The sequence below is a fragment of the Mytilus galloprovincialis genome, chromosome 3 (assembly GCF_965363235.1).
Source record: "Mytilus galloprovincialis chromosome 3, xbMytGall1.hap1.1, whole genome shotgun sequence".
Classification (NCBI taxonomy): domain Eukaryota; kingdom Metazoa; phylum Mollusca; class Bivalvia; order Mytilida; family Mytilidae; genus Mytilus; species Mytilus galloprovincialis.
The window spans coordinates 108,177,640-108,190,640 of record NC_134840.1 but is presented as its reverse complement, the minus strand read 5'-3'; the positions used below and the strand labels follow the sequence as shown (position 1 = coordinate 108,190,640).

The window sequence follows — 13,001 nt, the reverse complement described above, 5'->3', positions numbered from 1 at the left end:
ATTTTTATAAATATTAGATTTAACGTTTCCAAGTAATGGGTTTTTTATTCATTAAAAAAGGGGGATTTTCAAGTGTCTGTTAAATACTCAAAAACGCTTCAAACAGTTATGACATGAAACTTTTGTGACAGGTTTATATCCATCAAATTAAGCTCCCTTTAGTATTTCTATAATTTCGGATATGAAACTGAAGAGAAATAGAGCTTTTTTGTTAAAAAAAATGTTGGCATATTATGAGCTCATGGTGCAGTTCTTTATTTACACAACTATAGAAAGTTCAGGATGCCAGTTAATCGGCTTCTTTCATGGCAACATTAATGTTGACTCTATTAGGCTAGATGGAACTTAACTTAGCTGAACTTATCATCAAAGTGGTATCTGTGACCTCACTTAATTTGTATATGCCTGTCAAGGATAGAACATAAGATGGTACTCTATTATCTTTGCCAGAAAGTTTAGCAGGCTGTCAGACTTTAGAGGATTCTTAAACTAGTGTGATGGCTGTTTACCTATTCTTTGAGAACTATATTTGACCTATTTAATTGTTAGTTGCTTCTCACTGATTTTCATTCTCTTTGATGGGATTTTTTTTGTTTTTAAGATGATTGTTCACCATTTATGTTAAAATACAAATAGAATTGACTGTTGGAACCATAAAATTGAGAATGGAAATGGGGAATGTGTCAAAGAGACAACAACCCGACCATATAACAGACAATAGCAGAAGGTCACCAATAGGTCTTCAATGCAGCGAGAGACTCCCGCACCCAGAGGCATCCTTCAGCTGGACCCCAACCTAATTAAAAATCGATCTCTCATCGCTCCGGTTTTCTGATATGTCGCGACATATAAGAAAACTGGAGCTATGAGAGACATGTTTTTAATTAGATTGGCTGAACTCTAAACAAATATATATATATGTTGAGTAATGATGGACGTCATACTAAACTCCAAATTATACACAAGAAACTAAAATTAAAAATCATACAAGACTAACAAAGGTCAGAGGTTCCTGACTTGGGACAGGTGCAAAAATGTGGCGGGGTTAAACATGTTTGTGAGATCTCAACCCTCCCCCTATACCTCTTACCACTGTAGAAAAGTAAACGCATAACAATAGGCAAAATAAAATTCAGTTCAAGAGAAGTCACAGTTCGATGTCAGAAGATGTAACAAAAGAAAATAAACAAAATGACAATAATACATAAATAACAACAGACTACTAGCAGTTACTGACATGCCAGCTCCAGACCTCAATTAAACTGATTGAAAGATTATGTCTTCACCATATGAATATCAGGCACAATCCCTTCCGTTAGGGGTTTAGTATTATACCATCATAAAATATATGAGAAGAACATGTTCTTTTTTGCTATTCGATTTATCTGGGTTTTTTTCAGTGATCATTACCAAGCTAGCACAGTCCTCGTCTTAGATTAAACTTTTTTTACTTTTGTAGTGACTGTTTAACCCATCTCATACTTTTTATCCAACTGTTGGTATTTTCAGTGATTGTTCACCCATTCCTTGCTAAGGTTTGATTGTTTGTATTTTCAGTTACTGTTCACCCATTTCAAACCTTTTATTTGACTGTTTATATTTTCAGTGACTGTTCACCCATTCCTTGCCTTAGATTTTATTGTTTATTTCAGTGACTGTTCATCCATCCCTTGCCTTAGATTTTATTGTTTATTTCAGTGACTGTTCATCCATTCCTTGCCTTAGATTTTATTGTTTATTTCAGTGACTGTTCATCCATTCCTTGCCTTAGATTTTATTGTTTATTTCAGTGACTGTTCATCCATTCCTTGCCTTAGATTTTATTGTTTATTTCAGTGACTGTTCATCCATTCCTTGCCTTAGATTTTATTGTTTATTTCAGTGACTGTTCACCCATTCCTTGCCTTAGATTTTATTGTTTATTTCGGTGACTGTTCACCCATTTCTTGCCTTAGATTTTATTGTTTATTTCAGTGACTGTTCACCCATCCCTTTCTTTTGATTTTATTGTTTATTTCAGTGACTGTTCACCCATCCCTTTCCTTTGATTTTATTGTTTATTTCAGTGACTGTTCATCCATTCCTTGCCTTAGATTTTATTGTTTATTTCAGTGACTGTTCACCCATTCCTTGCCTTAGATTTTATTGTTTATTTCAGTGACTGTTCATCCATCCCTTGCCTTAGATTTTATTGTTTATTTCAGTGACTGTTCATCCATTCCTTGCCTTAGATTTTATTGTTTAATTCAGTGACTGTTCACCCATCCCTTTCTTTTGATTTTATTGTTTATTTCAGTGACTGTTCACCCATCCCTTTCCTTTGATTTTATTGTTTATTTCAGTGACTGTTCATCCATTCCTTGCCTTAGATTTTATTGTTTATTTCAGTGACTGTTCACCCATTCCTTGCCTTAGATTTTATTGTTTATTTCAGTGACTGTTCACCCATCCCTTTCTTTTGATTTTATTGTTTATTTCAGTGACTGTTCATCCATCCCTTGTCTTAAATTTTATTGTTTATTTCAGTGACTGTTCACCCATTCCTTGCCTTAGATTTTATTGTTTATTTCAGTGACTGTTCACCCATTCCTTGCCTTAGATTTTATTGTTTATTTCAGTGACTGTTCATCCATCCATTTCTTTTGATTTTATTGTTTATTTCAGTGACTGTTCATCCATCCCTTGTCTTAGATTTTATTGTTTATTTCAGTGACTGTTCATCCATCCCTTGCCTTAGATTTTATTGTTTATTTCAGTGACTGTTCATCCATTCCTTGCCTTAGATTTTATTGTTTATTTCAGTGACTGTTCACCCATTCCTTGCCTTAGATTTTATTGTTTATTTCAGTGACTGTTCATCCATCCCTTGCCTTAGATTTTATTGTTTATTTCAGTGACTGTTCACCCATTCCTTGCCTTAGATTTTATTGTTTATTTCAGTGACTGATCACCCATTTCTTGCCTTAGATTTTATTGTTTATTTCAGTGACTGTTCACCCATCCCTTTCTTTTGATTTTATTGTTTATTTCAGTGACTGTTCATCCATCCCTTTCCTTTGATTTTATTGTTTATTTCAGTGACTGTTCATCCTTTCCTTGCCTTAGATTTTATTGTTTAATTCAGTGACTGTTCACCCATCCCTTTCTTTTGATTTTATTGTTTATTTCAGTGACTGTTCACCCATCCCTTTCCTTTGATTTTATTGTTTATTTCAGTGACTGTTCATCCATTCCTTGCCTTAGATTTTATTGTTTATTTCAGTGACTGTTCACCCATTCCTTGCCTTAGATTTTATTGTTTATTTCAGTGACTGTTCACCCATCCCTTTCTTTTGATTTTATTGTTTATTTCAGTGACTGTTCATCCATCCCTTGTCTTAAATTTTATTGTTTATTTCAGTGACTGTTCACCCATTCCTTGCCTTAGATTTTATTGTTTATTTCAGTGACTGTTCACCCATTCCTTGCCTTAGATTTTATTGTTTATTTCAGTGACTGTTCATCCATCCATTTCTTTTGATTTTATTGTTTATTTCAGTGACTGTTCATCCATCCCTTGTCTTAGATTTTATTGTTTATTTCAGTGACTGTTCACCCATCCCTTGCCTTAGATTTTTTTGTTTATTTCAGTGACTGTTCACCCATCCCTTGCCTTAGATTTTATTGTTTATTTCAGTGACTGTTCATCCATCCCTTGCCATAGATTTTATTGTTTATTTCAGTGACTGTTCATCCATCCCTTGCCTTAGATTTTATTGTTTATTTCAGTGACTGTTCACCCATCCCTTTCCTTTTATTTTATTGTTTATTTCAGTGACTGTTCATCCATCTCTTGCCTTAGATTTTATTGTTTATTTCAGTGACTGTTCATCCATCCCTTGCCTTAGATTTTATTGTTTATTGCAGTGACTGTTCATCCATCCCTTGCCTTAGATTTGACTGTTTGTATTTTCAGTGACTGTTCATCCATACCTGGCCTTAGATTTGACTATTGGATCCATGTTACATCACCATTATAGCAGACACTGGAAGCTGTGTTTCAGAACCATGTTGAAATGGATGGAAACGGATACCAAAGAAGAAGTGGTAAAATCATATTTTATTTATGTTGCTTAGTTATATGTGGGTAAAAATGTATGAACAGGTTTTCTCCAATTTTTGTGCAATTTTCATTATTTTCTTGAGCATTATGGGAAAAAATATTTCTCCTCAGTAGTGAAATTAGCTGCTCTCAGCAAATGATTGGTTGAAATTTGGTTATGACGTAAAAAAAAATTTTATTTCTACTGAATTTCCCATTGTGATTTCTTGAAAAAAGGCGACCAGCCTGATGGTGTCACTTATAAAGAACATAACTTTCTGACAATCTGTGAAAAGGAAAGATAAACATTATTAGAGAAAGAGATTCCACTACTAAAATGCATGTATTACCATATTTCACCACTCTCAACAGTTAAATTTAAATCTTCAAAAAGCTCAGCAAGCCTTGAGCTTTAAATATCAAAATTTATGTTTTCAGTGGAGAAAAATCTTAATACACTTGTTGCAGTGATGGAATCTATATTTACAGAATTATGGACTTAATGTGCAGAATAAGGGGGGGGATTAAGAATACAGAAAAAAAATGGATATAGAAAAATTATCATAAAAATTAAAAGATAAAGAAATTAAGAACCCCCATCCCAACCCTCATGAATTGTTATTGTTGACCATTCATGGATTGCCACTTGGTATTCATTATGCTCCTTCAACAATGAACATGTAATGTCAATTAAACTGTTTAAGAAAATGGACCAAAAATGTATCCATTAGTTTAAACATATTTATTTATAGTGGATTGGGAAACAAGTTATTGCAACTTATAATAATCCCTTTCCACTTTGCAGGTGTGAGTGTCTGTAAAAACAAGATCGACATCACTGTTCTACATGTCTATTTCCTGGTCATTGAGAGTAAATTGATATAAAATTTTAAAAAATTAAGAAGAAAGAATAGGTCGCCTTTAGATTGCTACTGTAAATTCAGAATTTTTTGCAATGTTTTAAAAGGATTTGCTAAAATTGTGAAAAGAAAGATGTCGCAAAAATAAAATTTGTTTTTCATGCCCCTGCCATAGCGGAGGGGGCATTATGTTTTACCCTAGTCCGTTTGTATGTACATACATCCCAAAATTGGTTTCCATTCTATTACTTTAGTTTGCCTCAATAAAATGTTATGCAACTTATACCATTGCTTATTACCACATAAAACAGATCAATTATGAATTTTGGGGGAGTCACTTTTACCGTTCTAAAGTTATGCCCCTTTCCAAATGGAAAAACTGCTGAAGGCTTCATTTCCATTCTCTAACTTTAGTTTGCCTCAACCAAATGTTATGAAATGCTTATCACCACAAAAGTCAGATCAAGTACAAATTTGGGTAGCATAATTACTTTTACAGTTCTTGAGTTATTTCCCTTTATAACATATGCAAGTGGGGGCACCATCAGTGTCCTATGGACACATTCAACATTTCTCTTTTACTGTTTCTCTACCTCAGATAGATATGCCATAGTGTTGACATGGTTTTATTTTCATTTTCATACATAAGCTTTATTTCTGTAACAGTGACATTCTCAAGTCTAGCTCAGAAATGAAAATCCATTTGTTTATGTGTTACTCCAACATGGTCGAATTTGAACTGTGACCTTAGGGAGTTTTGTGGGGGGCCTTGCTACCTAACATCTCATTTTAAAATGGAAAATCAGATCATTTTATGAATGTATAGTACTAGTATGCATTATAGTGACTTGGTGACCTGAGGCAATTTTGAGCATGACCTTGTTACTTAAAGGGGTATCCACTAGAGCACCATATGTACAGCTGACAATTTTTTTATATTTTAATGAGAAATCATAATATACTTTGCATCACTTATACAATGTTATAAATCATGTATACAGTATCACATACAAAGTTCAAGGTCGTCTGATGACACACAACAAGTTTATCTCTCAGGAAACACTTTGGATGTGACAAGTGCCATCTTCAGAGTAATTATGTATAAATGTCGGTGTCCTTAACAATGTTTATTAGAATACACATAAAAATATTAAGATCTTGTATTGTGGGTTGATTAATTTAATATTCATGGAAATTCTTTGTGAAGAGACCTTGATGCAAAATTTAGAATATAAGGGGAACTGAGTTGTAAGGTTGAGGCTGTTGGCTACTCTGTTTCAAAACAACAAGCTTTTTGGAATAAAATTGTTAAAACAAAAGAAGGGGTCAGTGGGCAAAATTGTTTTATGGTACCACATGAATAAACTAGAAGATTCTAAAAAAAATCTAACAAAATAATCAAAACAAGACCCTGAATATACATATGAAATTTAAAATTTATACTGTCCTTTCAAACAATTTTTTCTCCCTCTTGAAAATGTTAACTAAAGGTTAACTAAACTCAATGCCATGAGAATTTGAGGACATTATTTCCACCATTTTTTCTGATCTATATGAGTTAACGCCCATATTAATCCTTTTTATATGACCGCAAAAATTGAAAATTTTTTGGTCGTATATTAGTATCACGTTGACTGCGTCGTCGTCGTCGTCGTCGTCGTCGTCGTCGTCGTCGTCGTCGTAATCCAAATACTTTTAGTTTTTGCACTCTAACTTTAGTAAAAGTGAATATAAATCTATGAAATTTTAACACAAGGTTTATGACCACAAAAGGAAGGTTGGGATTGATTTTGGGAGTTTTGGTTCCAACAGTTTAGGAATTAGGGGCCAAAAAAGGGCCCAAATAAGCATTATTCTTGGTTTTCGCACAATAACTTTAGTATAAGTATATAGAAATCAATGAAATTTAAACACAAGGTTTATAACCACAAAAGGAAGGTTGGGATTGATTTTGGGAGTTCAGGTTCCAACAATTTAGGAATTAGGGGCCAAAAAGGGGCCCAAATAAGCATTTTTAACCGGATTTTTGTGACAAAAATGTCGTTTATTGATTTGGGGATGTACGGCGGGCGGCCAGGTGGCCGGGCAGTCGGGCAGTCAGGCGGTTGGGCGGGCGGCAATCAAATGTTTTCTGTGCATTAACTCATGAACCGTTCAACCAAAGCTTTTAAAATCTTATATATTGTTACTGACAACTAAATGAAGGTCAAGTTCAATAATGGCGATTTTGACTTTTACCGTTCAGGAGTTATGGTTCTTGAAAGATTGAAAAATGGAGTTTCCAGTCGTGTCCGTGCATTTACACATGAACTGTTCTACCAAAGCTTCCCAAATTTTAATATGTTGTTACTGATGACAAAATGGAGGTCAAGTTAAATAATGACGATTTTGACTTTTACCGTTCAGGAGTTATGGTTCTTCAAAGATTGAAAAATGGTGTTTCCAGTCGTGTCCGTGCATTTTCTCATGAACCATTCAACCAAAGCTTTTGAAATTTTTATATGTTGTTACTGATGACAAAATAGAAGTCAAGTTCAATAATGACGATTTTGACTTTTACCGTTCAGGTGTTATGGTTCTTGAAAGATTGTAAAATGGCGTTTCCATTCACGTTGTTGCATTTACTCATGAACCATTCAATCTAAGCTTTTCAAATTTTAATATGTTGATACTGATGACAAAATGGAGGTCAAATTTGATATTGACGATTTTCACTTTCACCATTCATCAGTAATGGTTCTTGTGTTATTGCCAGGACACAAATAAATATTAATAAATCCGGTTTGCTGTCGTTGTGACAGCCTCTTGTTGTTGGTTTTCGCACCATAACTTTAGTATAAGTAAATAGAAATCTATGAAATTTTAACACAAGGTTTATGACCATAAAAGGAAGGTTGGTATTGATTTTGGGAGTTTTGGTCCCAACAGTTTAGGAATAAGGGGCCCAAAGGGTCCAAAATTAAACTTTGTTTGATTTCATCAAAAATTGAATAATTGGGGTTCTTTGATATGCCGAATCTAACTGTGTATGTAGATTCTTAATTTTTGGTCCCGTTTTCAAATTGGTCTACATTAAGGTCCAAAGGGTCCAAAATTACACTTAGTTTGATTTTAACAAAAATTGAATCCTTGGGGTTCTTTGACATGCTGAATCTAAACATGTACTTAGATTTTTGATTATTGGCCAAGTTTTCAAGTTGGTCCAAATCAGGGTCCAAAATTAAACTTTGTTTGATTTCATCAAAAATTGAATAATTGGGGTTCTTTGATATGCCAAATCTAACTGTGTATGTAGATTCTTCATTTTTGGTCCCGTTTTCAAATTGGTCTACATTAAAGTCTGAAGGGTCCAAAATTAAACTAAGTTTAATTTTAACAAAAATTGAATTCTTGGGCTCTTTTGACATGCTGAATCTAAACATGTACTTAGATTTTTATACGACCGCAAAATTTGACAAATTTTTCGTCGTATATTGCTATCACGTTGGCGTCGTCGTCTTCGTCGTCGTCGTCCCAATACTTTTAGTTTTCGCACTCTAACTTTAGTAAAAGTGAATAGAAATCTATGAAATTTTAACACAAGGTTTATGACCACAAAAGGAAGGTTGGGATTTATTTTGGGAGTTTTGGTCCCAACATTTTAGGAATTAGGGGCCAAAAAGGGCCCAAATAAGCATTTTCTTGGTTTTCGCACTATAACTTTAGTTGAAGTTACAAAAATGTAATAGAAATCTATGAAATTTTGACACAAGGTTTATGACCACAACAGAAAGGTTGGGATTGATTTTGGGAGTTTTGGTTCCAACAGTTTAGGAATTAGGGGCCAAAAAAGGGCCCAAATAAGCATTATTCTTGGTTTTTGCACAATAACTTTAGTTTAAGTAAATAGAAATCAATGAAATTTAAACACAATGTTTATGACCACAAAAGGAAGGTTGGTATTGATTTTGGGAGTTTTGGTCCCAACAGTTTAGGAATAAAGGGCCCAAAGGGTCCAAAATTAAACTTTTTTGTTTGATTTCATCAAAAATTGAATAATTGGAGTTCTTTGATATGCCGAATCTAACTGTGTATGTAGATTCTTAATTTTTGGTCCCATTTTCAAATTGGTCTACATTAAGGTCCAAAGGGTCCAAAATTAAACTTAGTTTGATTTTAACAAAAAATGAATCCTTGGGGTTCTTTGATATGCTGAATCTAAAAATGTACTTAGATTTCTTATTATTGGCCCAGTTTTCAAGTTGGTCCAAATCGGGGTCCAAAATTAAACTTTGTTTGATTTCATCAAAAATTGAATAATTGGGGTTCTTTGATATGCCAAATCTAACTGTGTATGTAGATTCTTAATTTTTGGTCCCGTTTTAAAATTGGTCTACATTAAAGTCCAAAGGGTCCAAAACAAGTGAAACTGCGAGCTACTGCTCACTGATGATACCCCCGCCGCAAGTGGATAATATTAATAGTGTAAAAATATGCAAGTGTTCGGTAAACAGGAAGTTGTCGAGTGATGAATCTGAAAACACATCACACGGTATAGCTGACTTATATAAATCCTTAAACCAAATTTCAGAAATCCTTGTATTGTAGTTCCTGAGAAAAATGTGACGAAAATTTTCAACTTGACTATCATGTGTAAAATCAGACAAGTGTTCGGTAAACAGGAAGTTGTCAAGTGATGAATCTGAAAACGCATCACACGGTATGGCTGACATATATAAATGTTGATACCAAATTACAGAAAGGGTGGATGTGTAGTTCCTGAGAAAAATGTGACGAAAGTTTCATGGGACGGACTGATGGACAGACGGACGGACTGATGGACGGACAGACGGACTGATGGACGGACTGACGGACGGACTGACAGACAGAGGTAAAACAGTATACCCCCCTTCTTTAAAGCGGGGGTATAATTAAACTAATTTTGATTTTAACAAAAATTGAATTCTTGGGCCTCTTTGATATGCTGAATCTAAACATGTACTTAGATTTTTGATTATGGGCCCAGTTTTCAAGTTGGTCCAAATCAGGATCCAAAATTATTATATTAAGTATTGTGCAATAGAAAGAAATTTTCAATTGCACAGTATTCAGCAATAGCAAGAAATCTTCAATTGCACAGTATTGTGCAATAGCAAGAAATCTTCAATTGCACAGTATTGTGCAATAGCAAATATTTTCAATTGCACAGTATTGCACAATAGCAAGAAATATCTAATTGCACAATATTGTGCAATAGCAAGAAATTCCAATTGGATTTCAATTGGAGTTATCTTTCTTTGTCCAGAATACTAGTTGAATCAACTTAAATCATTGTTTTATACAACAGGGGCGGATGCAGGAATTTTCGAAAGGGGGGGTGCTAACCCAGGGCACCCAGGGCAAAGGGGGGGTGCAAAACATATGTCCCGATACAAATGCATTGATCGGCAAAAATAAAGGGGGGGTGCGCACCCCCGGAACCCCCCCCCCTGGATCCGCCACTGTACAATATACAATGTATATTCACTATTACTACCAACTGATAGATTAAAACAATCTTTACCATTCAGTTATAACAAGCACTTTTTTACATTTTAATATTTTATGATGTATTTAAATGAGTAGTTATTGTTGCAAACTTCATTAGAAATTTGAATTGAGATCAGTTTTGGAATAAGGGAAAGGGGGATGTGAAAAAAAAATTTGGGGGTCAATTTTTTTCATTTCAGATTTTATAAATAAAAAGAAAATTTCTTCAAACATTTTTTTGAGAGGATTAATATTCAACAGCATAGTGAATTGTTCAAAGGCAAACATATTTTTTTTAAGTTCATTAGACCACATTCATTCTGTGTCAGGAACCTATTCTGTGTCAACTATTTAATCACAATCCAAATTTAGAGCTGAATCCAGCTTGAATGTTGTGTCCATACTTGCCCCAACCGTTCAGGGTTCAACCTCTGCGGTCGTATACAGCTACGCCCTGCGGAGCATCTGGTTTATTATTGGACCAGTTTTCAAGTTGGTCCAAATCAGGATCCAAAATTATTATATTAAGTATTGTGCAATAGCAAGAAATTTTCAATTGCACAGTATTCAGCAATAGCAAGAAATCTTCAATTGCACAGTATTGTGCAATAGCAAGTATTTTCAATTGCACAGTATTGCACAATAGCAAGAAATATATAATTGCACAATATTGCGCAATAGCAAGAAATTTTCAAAATTTTTTTGAGTTATCTTTCTTTGTCCAGAATAGTAGTTGAATCTACTTAAATCATTGTTTTATACAATATACAATGTATATTCACTTTTACTACTAACTGATAAATTAAAACAATCTTTACCATTCAGTGATAACAAGCACTTTTTTTACATTTTAATATTTTATGATGTATTTAAATGAGTAGTTATTGTTGCAAACTCCATTAGAAATTCGAATTGAGATAAGTTTTGGAATAAGGGAAAGGGGGATGTGAAAAAAAGGGGGGGGGCTAAATTTTTCTCATTTCAGATTTCATAAATAAAAAGAAAATTTCTTCAAACATTTTTTTGATAGGATTAATATTCAACAGCATAGTGAATTGCTCAAAGGCAAAAAAAATATTTTAAGTTCATTAGACCACATTCATTCTGTGTCAGAAACCTATGCTGTGTCAAATATTTAATCACAATCCAAATTTAGAGCTGAATCCAGCTTGAATGTTGTGTCCATACTTTCCCCAACCGTTCAGGGTTCAACCTCTGCGGTTGTATAAAGCTGCACCCTGTGGAGCATCTGGTTTGTTATTGTAAAAAAAATCTTTAAACAGATGTGCCTTATTTGATAGGGGAAACTAGTTTAATAGGTAGGACTGCATATGTGAGTTATTATGATGACTAATAATTTTTTTTGGCATATGAAATTTTAAAAAGTATTTTCTTTATTTTTAAATATTTTACAGGGTGTTGGTGGACGGCTATTTGACAAAAATGAGATGAACACATGGAGAGAGGATATACAATTTGTGAAAATTGTAATGAAATATCTTATACAAATCATAGCAGGAATTGATGATCAATTCTCAAAAACTGAAAATGTAGTCTTCAAGGGAGATAACTCAGTCATAAACAATGAAAATAAGAGAGATAATCTGAGTATTGACAGAGAGAAATTATTTCACCTACAGGCAAAGTTAACAGACAAGTTTCCAGTTGGCCAAACATTCAATTTAGAACCAATAACAACTGACCATTCAGAAAAATGGTCAACATTTCTTGATTGTATATGTAGTCATTTAACTTTTGTTTTAAAAGAAGACCTGACATCCTTAGGACCATTTAAAGATGTCAACAAATATATACATTGTAGTATAAATAAGTTAAAAGTAGACTTGGTGATTCAGCTATGTCAATGTTTGTCTGATTCTAGGATAAATTCTTTGCTTCAGGGGAAATAGTAGGAAGAGAAATAAAGTATACAGGTCACACAAATTTGAATTTTAGTTCTTTTATAAAAAGAGACAAAAAGGATGCAAAATTTTATGAGGGATCCAGTTTTCAGAAGGAAAAAAAACAAATATATAACTTTGTTGGTGGAGGTATTTTTTGCTTTATTAATGAAACATGTGCTAAGTTTTGTTATTTTGTCTGCTAAATATTATAATTTGGAAAGTGATTTCAAGGAACTAAAATTTGAGTTTGTGTGGCCTCAGATAAAAAAAGATTAATAATTCTTTCTTTGCATTTATTTCTATGAATAACAATAAATCAGTGGAGACATTGTCTGTCCTAAGGGTTATGATGTTTTTGGTTCCTTAATTAAGAATTAAATGCTTCTTTTTGGAACTTCATTTTGGTGTAAAAGCATTGATCGAGGTACATTTTGTATGAAGCGTGGAAGCGCTTAATTCTAAAAATGTGTGCACAGTTAACTCATTTACAACCCTATGGAGTAACAAAAAGAAGCATTCAATAGAATGAAATTCAAAACAGTGTGGCTGTGGCCATTGATTGACACATTAAATTCATCCATTGACTGGGACAATTTACGTGAACGTTTGTCTGTAACGACCACTGTTCACGACGTACCTACGATAGAC

At 33.6% G+C, this 13,001-nt stretch overlaps 1 protein-coding gene across 1 annotated transcript in view; it reads left to right on the top strand.

The window, feature by feature from the left end:
• The window catches only part of LOC143069743 (tRNA (32-2'-O)-methyltransferase regulator THADA-like), a 61,655-nt gene extending 48,973 nt beyond the window's left edge, over positions 1-12,682 (top strand). Inside the window, exons 7-8 of the mRNA XM_076244517.1 lie at positions 3,956-4,086; positions 11,865-12,682. Of these exons, the coding sequence (XP_076100632.1) occupies positions 3,956-4,086; positions 11,865-12,359 (626 nt within the window). The 3' untranslated portion in view covers positions 12,360-12,682. The remainder of the gene's footprint in view (positions 1-3,955; positions 4,087-11,864) is intronic.
• Positions 12,683-13,001: the final 319 nt, after the last annotated feature.